At 37.4% G+C, this 23582-nt stretch overlaps 1 protein-coding gene across 2 annotated transcripts in view; it reads left to right on the top strand.

Annotated features, from left to right (window-relative positions):
* The window catches only part of ADCY8 (adenylate cyclase 8), a 119100-nt gene extending 97038 nt beyond the window's left edge, over positions 1-22062 (top strand). For both annotated transcript variants that reach the window (XM_004940042.5, XM_418437.8), the window contains 7 exons: positions 1206-1378; positions 3549-3630; positions 7744-7902; positions 11564-11710; positions 17725-17817; positions 20277-20391; positions 21488-22062. In XM_004940042.5, coding sequence (XP_004940099.1) covers positions 1206-1378; positions 3549-3630; positions 7744-7902; positions 11564-11710; positions 17725-17817; positions 20277-20391; positions 21488-21975 — 1257 coding nt within the window. In that variant the 3' untranslated portion in view covers positions 21976-22062. The remainder of the gene's footprint in view (positions 1-1205; positions 1379-3548; positions 3631-7743; positions 7903-11563; positions 11711-17724; positions 17818-20276; positions 20392-21487) is intronic.
* The last annotated feature ends 1520 nt before the right edge of the window (positions 22063-23582 follow it).

Here is a 23582-nt window from a genome sequence, read left to right as displayed (position 1 = left end):
TCATCCCTGAAATCAGTAACAAGAAAAGCCATTAGTAAATGGTTGACCAAACTAAGTCATCCAGGTTTCTTTTTTTGTGAGCAGCAGATTTATCTGGATTTCTGTTTTTTTGCTAATTGTCTTGTATATTTTAAAATAATTTGAAAAACATCCAACAATGATTGAATACACCAATTCAATAAAATTTGCTATTTTATTCACATGGAGCTAGTGGAGGAGACTAATATTTCTTATATTGCAAAAACAGCAGTCATTCTAATGTAGCAATTATAAATTTCCATTTGAAGCAAAGAAATCTTCTTCATTATGAGCAAGCAGATAGCAAAATCAATGGGTTGGTCATGTGTATGGCACATGGAAAGTCATAAGGCAACATCATGATATTGTCACCAGTGTACTGCAAGTTGCAGAGCTACTCACTTTTCTACAGAAGAACTGTACTAAAGAAAAGTGTTCTAAGGAAAACGAATGCTGCAATCTCTCCCAAAGCCTTATGATGGGAATTAATTTAAACTACATTTGGACTGTGGGTGTTGATGTTGCCATTTCAAATCTGAATAACTCATGGACATGATTATCTCTCTATATCCAGTATCAGATGTATGGATTGCATTTGACAGATGACTAATCGTTGAGAAACATGACACAGTGATGAGATTAGAAAATGAAATATGAACAAAACTTCCAGGCATCACATTTTAAGCTGAGTTTGACCTGCAATATTAAAAATAAAAATACACCAAAACATACCAAACCTGTGCCTTTATCCTCACTTCAGATAGTATGGGAGAAGGATAAAGCAGGAATATGATTCTCCTATCCTGCTTAATGTAACCCTTGTGCAAATTCAGAATCCAAGGGAGTAAAAATGATTCTCACTCAGTTGACTATTAAATAGCATGCTATTACATACAACATCTCTCACATTCCTCTTTTCATGATACAGGATGCCCATTTCTTTCTAATAGTGAGAAATTGCAATGAAGATGAAGATTTCTGCTAACATGGAGGTGCCATGCAAAATAAGCGAGAATTTTTAATAGAACATTCAGCTATAGGAAGCACTTTAAGAAGTCCTACCTGAGCACCAAATCTGAAACAAATCTTTTTTGATACTTCCGATCATTTGATCTTTTAGGTAGAAACTTACGGAGTGAATATATAATCCCTAATAACTAAAAGTAATGACTTTTTTTTCTGTTCAGTATTTTGTCTTCACTGGTGTGCTGGCAATGGTGACTTGTGCAGTCTTTCTTCGTCTCAACTCTGTCCTGAAGCTGGCAGTACTTCTCATCATGATTGCAATCTATGCTCTACTGACTGAGACCATTTATGCTTCACTTTTCCTGCAATATGACCACTTAAACCACAATGGAGAGTAAGTGTTCACAGCTTTCTTTAGGAACTGGCTATTATTATTAAAATTATATGTATGTAAAATATAATAGTAATTAAAAAAAAAAAAAATCCAAGTGTTGCAAGACTACACACGTACTGGAAAACATCACAGTTAAAAATACAATTGGTTGCAAGAGACATTGACTAATCCAACAAGACTTACACTGCGACTTTTTTTTTTCCCAAGTCTTTATATTTAAATGCTCATTTCATGAGAATAATTAAATATTGAGCAGACATTATCTCTTCTGTCTTTCATAGTCCATTCATGTTGATGTAGATCACTTGATTCTAGTCCTGGAAACTCCAGCAGTACTAACTGAAATTTTTACCTTCTATTAGGCAAACAGGAGTGAACATCTGATTTTTAGAGTCAGGATTTTACCTGTATAAATGTCAAAAATTAAGACAGGGCTCTCAGAGATCTAAGAAATATAGGGATGATAACATTTTGTAGAAGGCCATTTGAAGGACATGCTCCTCCTCCCAGGCATCCTCCCAGAAAGAGGAGTGGATGAGCCAATGACAGGACAGAGCTGTACCAAGTGGTAAAAAACTCCAAACTTAGAGCAGTAGTGATTTTGCTGGTTCAGAAAAGCATGTCTTTATTATTTGATGCTTTGTGTAAAAAGTGCATTCCAGAAAAATGAATAACTGAAGATTTGCAGAAGAAGAAAAAAAGGATTTTCAGTGCAAGTTGTTCTCACAGTGGTTACATCTTTAACACTGTAAGACTCTGCACACATATCTTTCCTTGCCAGCTTCCTGTAGTACCAAGTTGCTAATGACTTGAGTTGTAATTCTTTTCTCTCTATGCATAGCATATTCATGACAGAGCCCCCAAAATATGACAGACTGCAGTAAGAAGACAATAATTTGTCCAACAGCTTAAACCAGAAGTAGAAATCACGGTCATTGTCTTTAATTTCTTTTCTTGAGTCAAATGTGGCAAAGAAAGTTTCCCTTTTGTGAAAATTCCACAGAATTCAGAATAGTTTGTATTCCCCATGGCAATGAAAGTCTCCAGTGACTTTAGTGAAGAGGAAGAAGAAAGAGCCAGAAATATTCTTCAGAGCAGCCAGCAATCCAGGAGGTAGGGAACTCAGCTGCGATGCTCCATACTCAGAGCAAGGACTTGAGCTTCACCTTTCATGTTAGGGAGCACAAGCTTGAATGTTCTGTTTCCAGAAGTTTCTCTGTTTTCTTAGCTACATTACTTAGTTTAATAAAAAGTATTGCAACCCAATGTGAAAGTAATTTGTCTCTGCAATTACTAGATTGCTATAATATCCAATAACAAATATACTTAACTTCTACATTTGAGGCTTCTGCCCTTAGAGTCCTTCCAGGATGAAATATTTGGGAGGCCATATTTCACAACTTCAAAATGGGAACACTTGAATTTGAAATTGCAGACAACAAAGATGTTTCGTGCCTCTATACAAAGATGTTTCGCTCTATACTGTTGACTCATCCCATAGTAATACATTTCCTTATCATAAATTCTTCATAAGGCCACAGGGTCATTTTAGTCAGATCACTCACAAGCAAGTTTCCATTTGAATTAGTTTTCATACAGGTCTGCTTTTTCACACTCTAGTTTTTCTATCTTAGTATTCCTCTGACAAATATCACCTGATACTGACCAAGAGACACCAGCCAATGTAATCTTTTTGGATGTCAGCAAAACTTGATACTGTTCTCACAATATCCTCCTGGACAAAATGTTCAGCATGCAGCTAGACTAAAACAGAACGATTGAATGATCGGCTGATAAGTCAGATTCAAAACATTATAGTATATAGGGTTAAAACAGGCTTTAGGCCTGTCACTAGTGGGTTGTGGAGGACTCCATTTTAGTACTAGTTCTCTTTAATGTTTTATTCAATGACTTGTATGCAGGACTTGAAGGTATATTAAGTAATTTTGTGGACAGCACTTAATTGGGAGGGGTTGTTGACTGCCTCTCTAATAACACTCCTGTCCTCTTGAAATTATGCATTTCTGAGTTAAATTTTCAAATATACAGCATTTCTTAAAGAAAAAGTGAAAAGCCCAGGGTGCATTACAGTATGAATTTTCTGCATAATTACAACAAACACTGACAAATCAATAACTATATTTTATTCTATTTTTATTTATTTATCCAGAACAGACTTCCTGGGTACAAAGGAGGCATCTTTACTACTGATGGCAATGTTCCTTTTAGCTGTATTTTATCACGGTCAACAGGTAATGCAAACATTTGCCTTAACCATTCCCTGTGCCCCTTGCAATTGCAGGATATGACAGTAATTACTTCCAGCATACCAACTGTCTTTTTATCCACATGAAAAGATGACCTTTAACAATTTAATAAATCATATGCAAAATATGAATAAAGAAAGCCTACATCTTACACTGCCTGGCATTCTTAAAGAACATGTGCAGTATTGTATTCAGCAACAGGCAAGTTATATTGCAGTTGTTAATATAAGTTTAAGGACCAAATGAGACCTCATTTATCTTAGCTACTTGTACAATTCCAAGGGCATCTGTCTGCTTCAGTGCACTTGAGCAGGCATAAAACCAAAATGAAGAACAGGACTCAGTATGTTCATAAGGGAAAAATATATTTGTGGATGGGAATAAAATTTGAAGTTACAAAGTATGAGCACCAGCACTGACTTCTTTGGCTAATGGACCACTTTCACCTGATCCTACATCACAACAAGGACTTAGACAAATCAGTGTTTTAGGACTGATTTCCTTGAGAAGCAACTCAGGAATTGCTTTTTAAAAATAGTATTGAAACTATCCAATACATTGAGCAACAGCCATTGAAAGCAGGATGCTTCCTCTGTAATGTTTCTGACTGGCAGCATGCTGACTTTAGGAGGTTTCTGTTCTCACAGAGACAAAGAGAACCATTGCATTCAAGGAAGCAGCAGTGACAGTTCCCTTTAGACATGGCCTTGCATGTTCAACTTGCTTAAATATTTTCTCTTCAAGAGGATTAGGGTGATTAACACCAGCATTTGTAGGTCCTAATTTAAGTGAGGAAGTATTAGAAGGGTAAGAGATTCTTAGCATAAGCAAAGATACAGTTCAAGAGGTTAGAGAGTAAGTGTACTTGCTCCAAAGTTAGAGTAAGTATTTAGAAAGAAATCATTGAGTTAACATTACAGTAAACATTAGACAGTATCTAAGCAATGCTTGTCCAGATCACAAATGAGTGTAAATGTCTATGTTTTACAAAACCTAATTGAGGATATTTGAGGCTGTTCTCCAGCCCAGAGGCCTGTGAGCACAACACTGCCTTTTTCCAGTCTATTAATCTTCCTTGCCCCATAAAACAAGGTAGCTACACCCACACTGTACTTGGAAATGGTCCCTGATATGTGCTTACTTCTGCATATTCTCCCAAATGATTCATAGGGCCAGTCTATCAATTTAAGAATATTCAACAATAGCACCCAGAAGCACTTCCTAGAACTGTTTTATTTCCCATTACAGAGTTAATCTAAAACCATCTGTTTAAATACAAAGAAATAAGTAAAAATTCAGAGCACATTAAAAAAATGTCTTCAATCATCTGAACTGATGGTGAACTCATTAAATCTGATAAAGCTGTCCTCCAGCACAGCTTCTCACAAACTGCAGAAGTATTTTGAATTAGAATAGCGTAAGTCATGTCTCATTCTAGGTGGTTTTACAAAAAAAAAAAAAAAGACAAAAAAACTGAGCTTATGGACATTTCGTTTCTGAGCAGACAGTTCTCTACTGTTCTTTATCCAATGTAAATTAAAGATAATCCCCCCCATGGAATTTTAAGCTAGACTCTTATCAAGAAAAAATTATGTGAGTCTGCGACTGCCTAATCAAAGTCAGTTTCTTCTTAAAAACTTACTTGTATGTCAGTCAAGAAATAAAATTCTCTTGTGCTAAAACTGTAATTACATGCAGTTTTGTAACTGATAGATGACATGAAGCTACATAGGTTAATTTTCTACTAGAAATTCAATTTTTAATGAGTAAAACATATTTTGCAAGTGTTTCTTCAAGATAAACTTGAGAAACAGTAAAGAAAAGAAGTATCATGAACAATTTTGAGGCTAGAGTTATACTATATTAAAATGCGTTTATTTACTGCTTTGTCTTCTAATGGGTTAGAAGTAGAACATAAAGCATCCCTTGAAATCTTATCAAAATACACTATCACATATAGTCCTCTCTGTTGGAAATACATTTCCAGTGAAAACACACAACATAAGTAACCTATCGCCTGAGTGCAATCTCTATGGCTTTAAAAAAAAAAAGAAAAAAGTTCTAACAATTGCAAAGGGAACAAAACTGTCCACAGCACTCAGTCCCTCCTTTCCCTCCATCCCAATTAGAACTAAAGAGACCCTACGAAACAGAAGCCAAAGACACTCTCTGATTTCTTTTAGGTTGTAGATGTGTGTTCTGTTGCAGGCAAGTGTTGACTGATAGTTCCTCTTCATCTGGGGCTCTTCAGTAGAAAGAAAAGCTTAAGCTTTGACAGGGCAGGCACAGACTGCTTTGTGCACAATGATGTCAGGGCTGTAGCTTAGCTCTACAAAGACCTGTGGGAAGGGAGGAAGGACAAACGTCCCTATACAGCAGTTTATCTGCAAAAACATCACCCCTTTAACCTTCATGCTTGGGAAAACAAGGAGGCATCAGGAAATAGGCGGAGGAGATTGTTCCAGTTTAAAAAATGACAAAGGTACAAATCTAATTCTGATATGCCACAGGCCTCTTCATTAATCTTTCTATACACAGATTTTAGTTTAGCGAGGAAAGGATATTTGCTCATTTAGACACTTTTCAATAGTTGAAGATGTACCTCTCTGATGTAAATCCTCTCCTTTTTCATTCTTAAAGGAAAAATACTGTCTTTCAAATGTTGATCCTTACTTCCTGATTTCCTTGAAAATGGCAATTGCCTGGAGAGAGATTGGGTTGTATGCCATATACAGGACATAGGCTTTCTTGGTAATATATTTGTTCTTGTCTATTCATTCACTATTGAAATTAAAGGTGCTTAATTAAGGGATACACTGCAGTGCAAGAAAAGGTGAACATTTCAAGATTAATGTTGTAGTCATTCTGTAATCATTCTGTTTCTAAACCCAAAATTTAACCCTACAGTTTTGCCGGTTCATGTTGAGTCTTTCATCAACTGACATCCCCAAATCCTTCTCCTCAGGGCTGCTATCAAGAGATGTGAGCTTTTACATTAGTCACTGTTGATGATAAAAATGTGGATCCAATTGCCACTAGGGAATTCCTGAACCCCCTCTTAGTCATCTCCACCACTGCAGACTTGCCCTTTACTTCAGCTTGGCACATGAGTTATGTCCCAGCAACTTCCTTACTCCAGCAGCTTTTGACAAACAATTTGATATCTCTCCCAATTAGAAAATGCATTTATTTGCTGATGCAACATGATCCTCTGCTGAGTGTATAATTATTATCTCAATTTAGAACATCTCAAGCTTCACAGATACGTCTTCTCTTTCAGTTTACAACATGCAAGGATATATTTCCATCATTTCCAATAAGACTGTATCTTGTTAGCTCTGTGCAGGCTTTTTGCAAGCTAAAGTAGCATCTGCCTTCAAATCTGAAATCTTTCTTCTAGTGCAATGTAACCAAAAGTTCTGGTAGTATTGGTCTTGTCCATGAACATGGAACAGGGATAAAGTACTCAAGGGGGTACCAGATAGTGCATCTTTCACGATATTTTAAAAGAAAAAAAAAAAAAAAAAAAAAAAAAAGCATTTCCTAACAGTAGAAATATCTCATTTTGGTGCTAAAGTCTTGAAAATCTCCTTGAAAGTGTGTTGAGCTGTTAACATTTAGTTTAGCTGAAAGATGCTAATCCTTGAGAAGTAGAACACCTAGCTCTGCTATGTGTTTGTGAATCACACTTGTTATTTTATCATGAAACCCAATTCATCTGAAAACATATATGAAAAGAACATATTTTCTGCATACCAATATCTTTCAATATCTAATCTCCTGTCTGATTCCATTTTTTTTTAAATTTAAATATCAGAGAGGTGTTTAAAACGAACATAACAATGAAACTTTCTAGCCACTGACAATAGCAGCAACATGACAAATGTTATTTGTCCTAGTATTTCTCTCAAACACTTAACATACATAAGACCTCTCTTTTTCTGTCAATGAAATAAAATTCTTTCTAAGTCAAAAAAACCTTTCCAGCATTATTGAAGCACTTACATGAGAGGAGCAGCCTTCCAGGATAACAATACGATGTCTACTCTTATATTGTTGGACTTTATTTTTGCCTTTCTTTCCCTTCTGAAACTACAGCTTGAATACACAGCAAGGCTGGATTTTCTGTGGCGTGTTCAAGCAAAAGAAGAAATCAATGAAATGAAGGAGTTAAGGGAGCACAATGAAAATATGCTGCGGAATATTTTACCCAGTCATGTTGCACGTCACTTCTTGGAGAAGGATCGGGATAATGAAGTATGTACCAAGTTTATTCCTGATAATTTTATCTAATTTAGCAGAACTAAAGGAGATACACTAAAGACTTATTTGTACACAATTCTCAGTAGGATTCAATACACAAATATTGCCCAATTTTTGTATCCAATCCATATTAAAACAATAATAATTTTTAAGGTCAAGGTCAATTACTATTCCATGTGTTCTGAACTTCTAGTACTCATCTGGAGTGTTGTTTCCAGTTTTAGGTTTCCCAGAATGAGGCACACATCTACTAAAGCGATCTAGCATAAAGCCTGTATAATTAGGACACTACAGCATATGAGGAGAGGCTGAGAGACTTGGGGTTATTCAACCTTAAGAGTAAGAGGATAAAGGAGGATCTTATTGTTGCTTTCAACTGCTCCCTTTAACTGCTAGTTACAGGGAAGACAGAAACAATACCTTCTCAGCTGAAGAACAAGAGGCAATGGACACAGGTTGCCCCAAGAAAAATCTCATTCAGCTGCAGGATAAATTTTCCACCCAGGAAATGGTCTAATACTGCATCAGGGAATCACAGAGGATGTGAAATCTCCACCTTTGGAGTTATTCAAAGGCCATGAGAAGCTTGTCCCAAATGTACTTGCTTCTAATGGTATTCTTTAAAAATCCCTCCCAGCATATGAGTCTGGGAAAATAAAATATTCCTTAAAAAAAGATGTAAAAATCTAACAAAATAACTTTGCAGCTTTGAGATAGTCTAGTGTTGCAGAAGTAATATTGCAGCTCTGTCAGCTAGTCAGCTAGTATGCAAGTAAGCTGTGCAACAGGCAGCAACAGACCCAAGAGAGTATTCTTGCCATTTCATATTGTGTCTCTTTTGTGCAGTTAACAGAGCATCCATTTTGGAAACATAACTTGTGGCTGTGTTTCTAAAGAACGTTTGCAGTACACACAGAAAACCTCTGTAAGCTCAAGATGTGACTGAAGGTCAGTCAGATGGAGGGAAACTCAGTAAAATACTCTGCTGAGGATGGAGTCTGCGAATATTCTTAAGATTGTGTTTGGAGAGGGGATGTTGATGGGATATAAGAAAAGCCAGCATTTATTTGGGAAAGCAACAGCAAGACACTTAGTCCTTATCTGAAATAAAGCAAATGCTTATTATAACATCTGTGAATAAAAGCTGTTCTATGATAAAATTTTAGAATTGAATTTTATAGTGAAGACATGACAAATACTTCAAGATTCAAGTTGCCAACAGTGACATATCAATTAATTGTGCAGTGAAACAGATTCAAGGCTCCCCTTTTCTGCTTCTACGGTTTGAAAACGGATGTAAGCAGCCAAATTAGACTACACAATGAGGAATCATTGTGTTCTGAAGATGTGATTTCAAATAGCACCTAGGGGAAGATGATATAGTTAGGAGCTACAAGGAAAGGCACTTTAGAAATCAGCCTCTTGAGGAATTTTGCACCCTGTGGATATTAAACTCCCATAAAATACTGCTTTGCACATGAGAAAATGTATGCGTGAAAACAACCAGGTTAGAACAGTTTGTTTCAAGTGGAGCCAAACCCATTACCAAACATGAGAGTGTTGCGTCATGCCTGCATTATGGATTCTCAGGGAATACGTGTCTGATTTTATACATCTTTTCATGTAATCTTATATGCATAATAATCTTCGAAAGCAAACATGCCCCATGCATCACTGCTGATGTTTCAACTATTTGCTACTGAATTCAGAATCATCACTTTTGGTTTTCGTAAGGCGACTTCCCGGAGTAACTGCTCTGATTTATGTGTGAGTCCACTGGCTCAATCTCTAAGTGTGAGTCTACTTATCTCAGTACAATCAATCCTACAGTTCAATTCTGACCATTAAGTTAATTTCTGCTCTCAAAAATGTATTCCCAAATGTGTACTGTAAGTATTTTCACATGGATACATTATTTCAGTATTGATGTTTCTTACCAAAAAATAGAAAAATTGGGAAGCTGAAGACTCAGACAGACTGTTTTCTGTCTTCAAAATCCGAGCATAGTGTAAGTCTCTCGGCATGTATTCTTCAAGTGCATATTGTCTTTTCTTTCCTTTTTTGTAAGCCTCAACAAACTAGTCTGTGTATTAATTTCTATGAAAGGAAACAGAAGTGTCCTTAGAGTATGGTTACTATGACCCTGTAGAAGCTCTTCAGTGAAGGAAAGGATAAGGGCAGAAGGCGAACCAATCATTTTTTCAGAATTAAAATCTGGCAGTGAAAAGGGGATCTACAAGCCAGTGAGCCTCATGTCTGTTCCTGGGAAGATCACGGAGCAGATCCTCCTGAAGGAGACAGTAAGACACATGGAAGATGTGGAGGAGATCTGGGACAATCAGCATAGCTTCACCAAGGGCAGATCATGTTGGACCAATCTGGTTGCCTTCTATGATGGAATGATGGCATCAGTGGACAAAGGAAAGACAACTGATGTTATCTACCTGGACTTGTGCAAGGCCTTTGATATGGTCCTGCACCGCATCCTTATCTCTAAAGTGGAGAGATATGAATTTGAAGGCTGGGCTATTAGGTGGATAAAGAACTGGTTAGATGGTCATAGCCAGGGAGTTGTTGTCATTTGCTCTATGTCCAGGTGAAGGCTGGTTGTGAGTGGTTTCCCCTAGGGATCTGTCTTGGGACCAGTGCACTTCAATATCTCTTTCAGTGACATAGACAGTGGGATCAAATGTACCCCCAGTAAGTTTACTGATGACTCCAAGGGACTTGGACATGCTCAAAAAGTGAGCACATAAGAATCTATTGAGGTTTAACAAGGCCAAGTGCAAAGTGTTGCACTTGGGTTGAGGCAAGCCAGATTTCAGTTCAGACTGGGAGAAGAACTCACTGAGAGCAGCCCTCCAGAGAAGGACTTGGGGGTCCCGTTGGACAAAAAGCTGGACAAGAGGCAGCAGTGTGCACTTGCAGCCCAGAAGGCCAATGGTATCCTGAGCTGCATCAAAAGAGAAGTGGTCAGCAGGGAGAGAGGTGACTGTTTTGATCTACTCTGCACTTGTGAGGCCGCTTCTGTACCGTGTCCCCAGTACAGGAGGGATGTGGAGTTGTTGGAATGGGTCCAGAGGGGGGCCAAAAGGTGATCAAAGGGCTAGAGGACCTCTCCTATGAAGAAATGTTAAAGGAGTTGAACATTTTTAACTCAAGGGAAGATTTAGGTTAGATGTTAGGAAGAAATTTTTTACTCAGATAGTGGTGAGGTGCGGGAACAAGTTACCCAGAGACTTGTGGATGTCCCATCTCTGGAACCATTCAAGGCCAGTTTGGATGGGGCCCTGGGAAGCCTGACCTGGTGGCTGGCAACTTTGCCCATGTCAGAGGAACTGAAATTAGATGATCCTTAAGGTCCCCTCCAACCTACACCATTCTATGATTCTATAATTTTTTGCTGATGTAGCCCCTGACCTCAAGAGGAGAATTTAGAGTAAAGAGCACAAGTTGCATAATATCCAAGATAAAAATATGAGAGCTGTCAGCCTCCTGCTGTTGAACCTTCCTAATCACACAATATCTTATCGCTAAATTCTGTTATTAAGGTACTATGCATGGAAAAAAGTAAGCTGTGGATGTTAAGCACAGAGAATGACTTTCTCATTCCTGTCTTTCCACTTCAACTTGGTTTTCTTCATTGTTCTTTTAGGAATTGTATTCACAGTCTTATGATGCTGTTGGAGTGATGTTTGCTTCTATTCCTGGATTTGCTGACTTCTATTCCCAGACAGAGATGAATAACCAAGGAGTAGAATGTCTACGCTTGCTGAATGAAATCATTGCAGACTTTGATGAGGTAAGACCAACTATTTAAGATAATCTGATAGTGCTTGAATGGTAAGTTCTCAGACATCAAATTAGTCAACCTAAATTATCAAATTTGCTATTTTGCTTCAAATATTTTTCTAGGTTTTTGTTTGTTTGGTTGGTTGGTTTTTTTTTGGCTAGTTGTTTAATTGGATTTTACTCCAATTACTACTACAATTGTCTATTTTGCTTTTTGATTTAGACTCACTAAACTTTGGTCTAAATAACCTAGTGGAAGAGAGACTGAAAACAATACTTGAATATGTGCATATATAATAAAAACCACAACCTGTTCCAGTGTATCTATCTAGTGGTAGAACATGTTCATATTCTGAAGGTGAAAGGGTAAAGATATCTGGGAAATAATCTAACCTGGTAAAGGTATTATTTTGAAGACAGTGAGTGAGTCAGATCAGCACAGAATCAAACACTGAGTTAAGAACAAAAGAGATGGCATTTTTACCAATGTCACTTCTCTGGTCAGATATGTAACAGAGATGTTAAGCTGCTTGCTTTGCTAAGGAATTCAGAGTTGGAGGGAAAAAATTGGAAATGACATTAAAAAAAAAAAAAAAACCTGTTTATTTAAGTATCCTGTCCATCATGAAGGTAAACAACGTTAATATCAGAAAGAGAGCTGAGGAATCATAGAATCATAAAATCATAGAATGGCTTAGGATGGAAGAGACCTTAAAGATCATCTAGTTCCAATTCCCCCACTATAGGCAAAGACCTCCCACCAGACCAGGTTGCTCAGAGTCCCATTCAGCCTGGCCTTGAATGCCTCCATGGAGGGGGAATCTACAACCTCTGTGGGCAACCTGTTCCAGTGTCACTAAACTGGAGTGAAAAGGAGCAAGCACCTGGATACCAAGAAATATTTGAGAAATTGAAAAAAAAAAAATTTTATCTCTATTTATCATAACAATGTTTTAAATTCCTTTCTGCATGTTGATAGAGTACCAAATGGAGAAATGAAGGGTGTTTTGTAGGGTTAATTTTAATACACATTTCAAGAAAGCAGAAGGAATGAGTTTGCACCCTAAAAGGAGATTTGGTCTGGATTTCACATCCCGCATGAGCTATGTCACCATGGAATAATTTTCAAAAACAGAACAAGGAAAAAATCTACTTAGGTTGTGCTTTGGAAAAGTGAGAACACTTTCACCCTTCTTTGTTCCTTTTTATATTTTTGGTTCTCAATTCAAAAGACACTATCAGAGTACAATTGATTGCGACTGAGCTTTTGAGAAAAAACAAGAATGGATGTTTAGTTTTGGCATATGAATTCTGGATCGGTATTTTGTCAATAGATGAAGTATGCAGAATTTTTTCTGAGCATCAACAGACGTTAGATCTCTCCAGGGACTACAGTTCAATGAAAATTCGAGATTTAGTGTCCTTTTTCTCCTTTTTTTTTCTCTTTTTTTTCAGTTGTACCTCAGTTCTACTTTAAGCACCTGTCTCTCCTTGAGGACCTAGCCTAAGGTTTTTGTTTTATTTTCTGTTGATTCATTTTGCTTTGAAGAACAGGTATCTCCAAGGGCTTCAGAGAAAGCTGCTGAAGAGCAAGATAAAAGTGGAAGGCATAATGCTGAGAAAAAGAGATTAATACTTTTTATTATTATTATTCAGTTCTAGGAAGCTACTATCTAAGGCCTCTCAGAGGTTTTGAAGAATTTATTTTACCTTACTTCTACAGTTGTCTTCATTTTATGAGAGGAAGGCAAAGGTACAAAGGAATAATTGGCTTTCCTGCGTTTTTCAGAAAACAAAGATACCTGAATTGAGCCAGAAGATAGAAACTAATTATGGACCCAGGTTAGGGGCTTAACTACACCTTTATTCTTCCTTATCCTGGGGCTCCTCATGAGAAGAGTTTATAGAGTTCTTGCTCATTAAAACTGAATGAGGATCAAGCGTACCAAACTGTGAGACACAATGAAATTGAAGGTTTATTTTTACAAATGAACAGTTACTAAAATTGCCAGTAGGAAATATAAGAATTCACAGAAGCAATGCATCCTTGTGCATTTCAGTAGAAAACTGAACTCCTATTCTACAGGAAGAACTCTGTCTCCTCCTAAGCTTCTGCTCTGTTTTCCCTATAGGTATAAATACATCATTCTCATTTCTGAGATCTTGCACAGCTGTCAGCATGCTCTGATTAATAGTTTTGTTTTTCTTTCCAGATCTGATTAAAATGATTATGGCTCAAACTTAATGCAAAGCCTATTGCTATGAATTAATTTAAGATATCTTGTCATGCACTTTCATGTAATCTTCACAGCAGAATTTCATTGCTGCTGAGGTGATTATTGAAGACAAGGTTTTCATCAAAAGCTCTAACATGATAATCATTCAGGTCCCTGACACCTGTTCTGTAACTAATAAAGGACCTAATTAGGAACTGTATTATGTCCCAGACATGTTTAGTTGAATAATAGATATGTTCTTGGTATGGGTAGTAAATTAAATTATGCGCTCCCCTGATGACTGCTAACCTATCTCCAGCATGGTCATGCCATTAGTTTTCTCTGTCTGAGCAATCTGAAAGGTGATATACAGGACAGAACCACTGTGAAGGGAGTAATCCTAGCCATGGAAAAGGAACCAGAAGACATTTTGCAACCAGTGTATCAGGGACAGTAATGTTTCCATGCAACTATTGATAACACTAAATGATGGCACTACACCCTGCTTTTCATTATATTTCTTGCTGAGATTGTCTACTATCTTAATACAGGCCTGGAGGCAAAACACAGATGTGCACCTTGAAAACAGAGCAGATGTACTAGTTGTGGAAATACGTTGATCCTCAGCATCACATGAGCAATTCTGCAGAGATATACAAATGTAGAATTCTTAGGAGAAGAGTCTGGGACATTGATGCTTAGTGCCATTTGAGATATCTGACATGGTCTGAGACAAACACATGAGATTGGCAGCTCCCATGCTACACCATCAGAAAACTTACACTATCCTGAAGCAAGCAGTTGAAGATTTTAACAGAAAGCATGCTCTAAATGACACTAGACTTATATATTTAGACAACTGAATGACGTTCCTAATTCCAAGTCAGATTCTGTACTATGAATCCTCACGTTTCCTTGTAAAGGTAACAGTACTAAGGATGTTGTGTTCATCTAGTTGAAACTTGATTATCTTGAAGGTCCCTTCCAACTTAAGCTATTTTATGATTCTTTGATTCTAAGATGGTTCTGAATGAAAGCAGCAGTAAAAATCTAAATTGACCTGATTTGGAAAATGTGATGGGGACATAGGTGGAGGCAGAATGGGAGGTGCTGGATTCTGGACTGAAAGAAAAAGGTGATCTTTCTTTATTTGATATATAACATCACTACAGAATACACTTATACATCATTTCCTATTTTTAAGTCAGGCCCAGGGCTACTAAAAGGAACACTTTGTACATCAATAAACAAACATGAAAATTGGCAAATCTACTTTTATAATTGCCACTTTTAAAATGACACATAACAGGGCAAAACTGTTGTTAGACATGCTGTAGAAAAAAAGTAATAATAATACTGGAATGTTTTTTCATGAAGATTATGAGTATTGATGGATTGTTTTTTTCTGAAATTTAATATTGTTTCTAGCCATTTTAATCTAGCATTTATGTATTTTAGCTACAGTACAATTGGGATTTGTGCTTTAATAAGAGTTTTCTAGTTCATGGGCTCTTTTCCCCCCTTTATCCTTTATCCTGCAGTGATTTACATGGCGTTTATAACAGCGGATTCTAATACACGATGTTGTCACAAATATGGGTTTCAGCACCATGCAGGATTCTGCTTTCAGAATTCACTGATTGCATTGCAGTTATGCAGGATATCCTGAAATGTTCTACTACCTCACACATGCAATGTGCCACAGGGTCTGACCTCTGTATAATTTGACTGTACACAAGTTGCAGCATCAAGCTATTCATTTCTTTTCAGATTTCAACCACACTACCATTTGAAAGTGTTTCCTGATCATTCTTGGTAAATTTGTGAGCCTATTTAAAGTGTGGCAACAAATAACAGTGGGAAAGTGTTGCAATGAATGGAGTGGGAATATTTTTCCTTAAAATCAATATTCATCATCCTGTCATACTTTGACGAAAGTAGTGGGTAAATAAACCACTATCTGAAAAAGGAAATAAGCTATTTAACGGACAGGAGGAAGCAGGAAAAAATAGAGATTTGGAAACAATAATGAATGAGAAGGAGATAACTTGAGATTATTTCTTCAAAATGGCCTGATAGCCAATAGGTTTTTTTAGAATAATTTTCTAAGAATACTTTTTAAATATTTATCATACATTCCATATTATTGTGCTCTTTGGTATTGCTTCTAGCAACCATATGGAAATGAAAGCATAGTCTGTTTTTAACCGAGACCATTCTTCCCCTACACACCTGATGCTTGAAGAAACAGAGCAGTGAGAAACAGTCTTTTTCTTTAAGGGAGCAGTTAGAAGAATTGTCCAAATAGGAGAGAAGTACAGATAATGGGTTTTTCTGGCAGTCTGAAGAAAATGAGAAATGTGTCAAATTTTTGGACTTTCCTGACTTGGAAGAGAGCCATTAACCATATGGCTTTGTGTCCCCTGCGCAATGCTGTGCAACCTCCCTTTAGAGACAGATGGTGCCATATCTGCACATGAACAGCAAAGCTTCCAAGACCCCGACGCTCTGGCTGACTTACAGTGTGGTTAGTTCAATGGCCAGGGATATTTCATGTTATTCCTTTGGTATGTTTCTCCCTTTGAACAGAATAATGTTTTTAGTTTTTAATTGACTGGAAACTCAAATCCACAGGGTGGAAAAAGAATGTGTGATAGTGTATAAATGAAGTGGAGAAAGCTTCATTAATTTTTTTGCCTGACCACAGCATGATTTTTTTCATTTAAATCTCAACTATATTGAACCTTTAGTACTAAAAGTTTTAAATTCATTGCTTGTGAACAGGTTTTAGGTGGGGTTATTTTTGAGGAGGGAAAGGGAATGGTCATTCAGGACTGGCTAAGCACGTTGATAGCTGAATTTATTAGATATCACACTGCCTATCTTGAAGTGTCCCAGGGTAATACTTTCAGTAACACACATCTTTAAAGCCTGTGATGAGGTGAGATGTGCCCACATCCTATATAAAGCTCTGCTGTCACTGATCGAGTTCATAGCACAAGGTCGGATTAGGTTTCTCAAGAAAGATAAGGCTCTAGACAAAATTTAATGCAAAGTTCTATGTGAAACTGTGAATATGGGCTTGGAGTGGGAACCAAATTGTCATTCCCACTCCACTCACTGTTCTGGTGCTTAACATTACATATTCATCCCTGCAATTCTTGTAGAAGGGGTAAATACTTAACAAAAGCACAGACTGACTGCTCAGTGAGTGTACCAGTGTCAAGCATGGTAGTTAAAAGAAGCATATCATGCAGGAGGACTTCATCTCCCACAGAAGTTACCTCCAGTACTGGCCTGATTACCAGAAATGTTTCCATAAGTGCACTAAATCTAACCACACTGAATTCCTCCAAAAAGATTTTGGAATATTTTGAAGTGATCAAGTGTTCCTATATTCATACACACATATACCAGAATATACATATAACTAAGACCATTTGTCTTAGTTAATTTTCCATGATTGTATCTCAGCATTTGCAGGGATCATCTTCATTTAAGTTAGGCTGTAATATGCATGTTTTGTATTATCTATTCTAAAATGTGCCAAATGGTTTTACAGAGCTTGAATGCTCTGTAAATTCTGTTAGTAGATGGTGTTACAAAGAGCCACAGCTCAGTGTTTCCCAGAAACTGGAATAAATATTGTACTATACCTAGAATTCTATACTTATATACCTATATTGTTCTATGACTAGAAATTGCAAACGCAAAGACTAATTTCTATATCCATACAAGTATTTTTCATTAAAAGTTACAGGAATAATAGCTTTTATTTGTTTATTATTATTATTTATATGTTTATTAGCTACTAGGTGAAGAGAGATTCCAGGATATTGAAAAAATTAAAACAATCGGTAGCACATACATGGCTGTGTCAGGATTATCACCTGAAAAACAGGTAAGAGAAGAATCTACTCTCAAACACAAAGCTTTTGATGTGATTGTATTAAAAATTATTAGTCTTATATTTTCAATATCCATAGAGCTATATTTGCTCAAAGAAAACAGACATTTGGGGCTTCTGGCAGAAACAGTTGCAGTTCTTGGTGAATTGAAATGCCATTTGTTCTCTGAACAAGAACCATATGGATTCTTTCTTCAAATTTAAGTTTGTTAGAGAGAAAAAAAAATCTCCTTTCAATCACATTGATGGGAAAGTAGAGCAGCATAGTTATGCAAGTGCAAGGTCACATTTAAACATTTATTGCACTGATGTAGCTGTTTGTTTTTAAACAGGATGATAAACTGTACATCAGAACAAAGCAGATATGTCAGTTCAACTAAAGAACTTCCCAAAGCCAGAAGTTTGCACATTGCTCTCACAATCAGAATTGGAGCCAAAATAAGGGAAAAATCATAGAACCATAGAATGTTTCAGATTGGATGGAACCTTAAAGACCATCCAGTTTCACCCCTTTTTATGTATGTGGCTGGTTTCCACTCACCAGATCAGGCTGCCCCGGGCCTCATCCAACCTGACCTTGAATGCTTCCAGGGATGGGACATCCACAGCTTCTCTGGGCAGCCCGTGCTAGTGCCTCACCACACTCCAACGAAAGAATTTCTTCACATCTAACATCTATATCTTTACATCTTAACATCTAACATAAATATCCCCTCTTTCAGTTTAAAACTGTCCCCCCTTTTCCTATCACTATCTGCCTGTGTAAAAAGTCACTTCCTGCTTATATGCTCCCTTCAAGTACTGGAAGGCAGTGATAAAGTTTCCCAAAGCCTTCTCTTCTCCAAGTTAAACAAGCCAAACTCCATCAATATTTCTTCATAGAAGAGGTTCACCAGCCCTTTGATCATCTTCATGACCCTCCTCTGGACCTGCTCTAACAGCTCCTTATCCCTCCTGGTCTGTGGGCTCCAGGCCTGGCTGCAGTACTCCAGATGGGGCCTCATGAGGGCAGAGCAGAGAGGATAATCACCTCCCTCTCCCTGATGGCCACCCCTCTTCTGATGAAGCCCAGGATACGGCTGGCCTTCCAGGCCGCAAGTGCACACTGCTGACTCACATCCTACTTTTTGTCCACCAGGACCCTCAATTCAAAATCAGACACAGAGAACACATGCACAATCCCAATCATGAACCTACAATAAGCCAGATAACATCAATATACTCACAATTATGCTCAAGAGAAAATGGGATCTCCAGAGGAATAAGATGAGGTTCTAGAATACTTCCAGTGAGGAGTTGACTGTTGCTGAGATCTGTCTTGCTTGGCAACCAGTGCCAGATCACAAGGAAGAGCACTACAAGAGTTTGCTGCCCCAGATCAGCAGGAGCGTGGGAATCAGGTCTGCCCACACTGATCACAAATACCGGGAAAGCAGCATTCAGAGACTTATAATCTAAAAAAAAAATTGATTCTTTACAATATATATGAAGCCTGTGGAGTGTAGCCAGTTGAGCATCTCCAACATGCAGAGTAACAAGTAAGGCTGATAGATAGAAATCCATAAAACTAGGCATGCATGATATTTTTTTTAGTTTGTTCCATCTTAAATTGCTTCTCTGCAGAGACGAGCTAAGTGAACATCAGAAATATAGCAGTTTGCTGCTACACGTCTCCTAACCAATTCTTTTTGCTCTTAATATGGGTGAAAATTCAAAGGAAGAATCAAAGGAAAAAATCTTTACTGTGTTTTCAGCAGTGATTAATCAATCTTTTGTAAAACTGTAGTAGTCTAATGAAATTTATACATATGTCTTAAATATACTTATGTTCATACATATATGTGTATCACTGCATCAGCGTCAAAGAGGTGAGGGCTGCTGAGGGAGGATGGCATGCTCTGATCTGAAAGAGACTGAGGACAACAAATGAGCATGGTGTGAACAGAAAAGGTTGATACAAGGGAGATTCTTATGATCAGGCTTAAATACCAAGGATGGTTAAAATGGCAAAGAGCTGCACTGCATGATGTGAGGTGGTGCTTGCAGTGCTTCATACTTATGGATTGGAAATTTGTTTAATGAAAGAATTGGCTTTAGAATGGATAAGGTGATATCATAACATTATTAGACCAGTCACAATCCTCTCCATATTTCATCAGCCTTAGATTTCATATGCATTGTTAATTTCTGTGATTTCCTTTCTGATTTTTTGATAGGAAATGAATTTCTTTGGTGTTTCAGAGTGAGTTTCTCTGTATCTAATTATGTAAGTGTTGTTATAGAGGTGAGAAGCATTACTTTACCATTAATAATATCCAACCTCCCTTTGATCCAGCACAGTGAAACTGATCATTTTGAAATCCAATACTTGTTACTTGGTAGGGATGGATGAGAGCTGTTCTACAGGCAAATGCAAAACATTTCTAACATATCGTTTTTTAATGACTCCTCAGCAATGTGAAGACAAATGGGGGCATTTGTGTGCTCTAGCTGACTTCTCCATAGCATTGAATGAAAGTATACAGGAGATCAACAAGCATTCATTTAACAACTTTGAACTCCGTATTGGTAAGCATTATTCAAGCATGATAATGAAAATGTCGTTTAAATTAAAATAGGGAATAGTAGCTCACTCTAAATTCTATGTGCAGTACTTATGGCTTTGGAGAAAAACTGAATTCCAGTTCAGACCTGATCCGTCCCAATGGCAGCACCTCTAAACTGCTGTGGATGGGTGAAATCAATATGATGGGTCATGGAAAGGCTACCTCAATGTATGGCACATAACAGGAACAAACCTGATGACTTCTTACATTGCCTAGATCAACAGACAAAACCAAAAAACACTCAGAAAAACAAGACAAGCTTAGCATAAAAAAAATTCTGAAGTATGTCCATCAGTCACAGCATGGAGGGTTTTGGCATCACTATCTGTGCTATCTCAGAGTGTGTCCTAATAGTTTAGAACCATGCAAAACTTTCAGGGAACATGCATCTGTGCCCAGTAAATGTGGATTACTTGCAAAGAATTTATAATGCATGAATGCAGAAATATTTGAAGATTATTTCTATAATTGATTTATTAAAAAAATAATTAAAAAGAAAAGCTTTGCAAGATCCTCTTTCAAAGTTGCTTTTCACTACCACTAAATTTATTTGTTTTAATTCCATCATAGGAAAAAAAGTATTCTCTTCTATTTGATTGTTTGGCTTGAATTTATGCAGGTTTCATAAAATATAGTATTACAATAACTTCATAGAAATGCATGAATATTTTCACTTTATAGAACATAAGGATGTCATTTCTTCACTGCATAGCACTGTTAAGGTTGCCTTCAGGAAGTACGGAGTCTGAAAGATTTTTCCTACTGCTTAAGAAGTAGTTTGCAGAAACTTTGGCAATAGTGTGCAGAACACAGGCGATATATAAGTACTTCAATTCCACTGTGATGGACAACCTGTAAAATAGCTTTGAGGATATAACGTTTCATGTTTTTATCTTTCCTGGACTTAATTCTTTCTTTTTATATGTACCTTTTCCTTAAGCTTAACGATAAGTGCATCTGACCCACGTTTCAGCTGATTCTGAAGTGCAAATATGGTTTTCAGTTATTCTCGCTTAGCTGGCTACTTCTTATTTTATTTACTTATTTATTTTTAATAGGGATTAGTCATGGCTCTGTTGTAGCGGGAGTTATCGGTGCCAAGAAACCACAGTATGATATCTGGGGCAAAACAGTTAATTTAGCAAGTCGAATGGACAGCACAGGAGTTAGTGACAGAATACAAGTGCCTGAAGAAACATATCTGATCCTGAAGGACCGAGGATTTGCCTTCGACTACCGAGGAGAGATTTATGTCAAAGGCATCAGTGAACAGGAAGGAAAAATCAAAACGTATTTTCTTCTAGGAAGAGTTCAACCAAATCCTTTAATCTTACAACCAAGAAAACTGACTGGGCAGTATTCATTAGCAGCTGTTGTACTAGGACTTGTACAGTCTCTTAACAGGCAAAAACAGAAACAAATCCTTAATGAGAACAATAACTCTGGAATCATAAAGGGACATTATAACCGCAGGACTTTGCTCACTCCCGGTGGATCTGAGGCAGCAGCCCAGGCTGAGGGGGCTGACAAAACTGAATTGCCATAATCAACATTTTGTTTGTGTTCTTTTTTTGTATTTCTTTTATATATAAAAATAAATATACAAATAAAAAGGGTTTAATTTTTTTTAGAATGCGTGTGATTATTTTCTGGTGTTACATTTCTATGAGATTCCAGTTTCTCTATTTTGATGAATGGTGTCAGCAACTCTCTCCACGCCTGAATGTCCAACCATAGGGGCTATAAACATTCTGCTGTGCCAGTTACTCACAAAAAGGGTAAAGAATAAAATCCCTAAAAAGAGGAACATAAATTGTGTAGACAGTTAATCACATGGAATAGAAGTAAGGTTAGAAGAAGATTGGGTAGGCTCTTCTCTCTTCTGGTTGTATTCAAGGAGAGTGATGCCCATCTAAGCTAGTTGTCTGGTCTCTGTAACAACCAGGGAAAAGCTAGTCAATATAGCCAGTGTATTCTAATGTGTGTTATCTGTCCAGATATGAAGATGTAGGAGATAAGAGAGTGTTTTTAGCTAAGCCCACAGATTCCATGGAGTAACTGGTTATGGGCTACTAAAAGAGCCTAGAGTGTCTTGCCTAAAAACAGGCGTCTGCACTTGGAGACAGATATCCTACATGTCAGTCGTTACCCACTTGAGCTCTATCTAGTACCAGCTCCAGGAGGTCAAGGCTCTCCTCTCAGCACTACCTGTCAGGTCCGTTTGGAGAGCTCAAATGTATTAAGATATCTTGAATGGCTCAAGGAGACTATGAATGAATGACAGAACTCCACCTTGGGTGACTTGTCTGGAGTCTACAACTGACTCTATTGTCCTGCTGAAGAATTAACCAAATTCTCTGGAGTCATTTTTCAGAGCTAAGCTCTTAACCCATTCTCCAGTTATATTTTTGCCAGAAGGAGGGCTCTTTCAGGCTGTAAAATGAGTATGTGTTGAAGCACCACAAGAGACAAAGATCACTGCTCAACTCCCACTCAAGTACCTCAGGAGGAAGAGAGAGGTTACCCCACTGCAGCAACTTTAGAAAGTTTAACCACCACTGAGGTTACCCTAAATGATTTTCTGTGACAGAACAGAGACAGTCCTGCTGGGATGCAACACTGACACACCTACCTGCTACAAACCCTGCATCAAAAAAAGTAGAGGATGACATAATTTTCAGATGGCCAATCAGATTTTCCCTGGAAATAGTAAATATATAACACAGGTTCCTATATGTATTGGTGCTGTGATTCATACTGAGCTGTACAGTGCACAAATGAACCCTTCATCAAGTCTGTGTGCTCAGAGGAGCTGGGCTTGTCTCAGTAAATATTATCTTTCATATAATTCACAGATGGAAGCAGCAGAACCTGCAATCACACAGCAATCCCCAGACGAGACCCTTCACAATCAATACAACATATGTATTTGTGTGGAAACAGGCCATGCTTTCCTACAGGCTGTTACTCAGTCCTTAATGAAAACTGGGATGCATTACAGGACTGGGCACATTTTTATAAAAATGGCCATTATGTCTAGGAAATCTTGATTCTTACATTTTCTGAGACACTATTGTTTAAAAATAAAAGACATCAAAACACAAAGCTGTTTAATTGTAGTATGACAAAAATAATGCTTTTCATTTTAAAACA

Source organism: Gallus gallus, chromosome 2 (assembly GCF_016699485.2).
Source record: "Gallus gallus isolate bGalGal1 chromosome 2, bGalGal1.mat.broiler.GRCg7b, whole genome shotgun sequence".
Lineage (NCBI taxonomy): Eukaryota > Metazoa > Chordata > Aves > Galliformes > Phasianidae > Gallus > Gallus gallus.
Note: the sequence above shows the minus strand (reverse complement) of the source record. Positions and strands in the feature narration are given on the sequence as shown.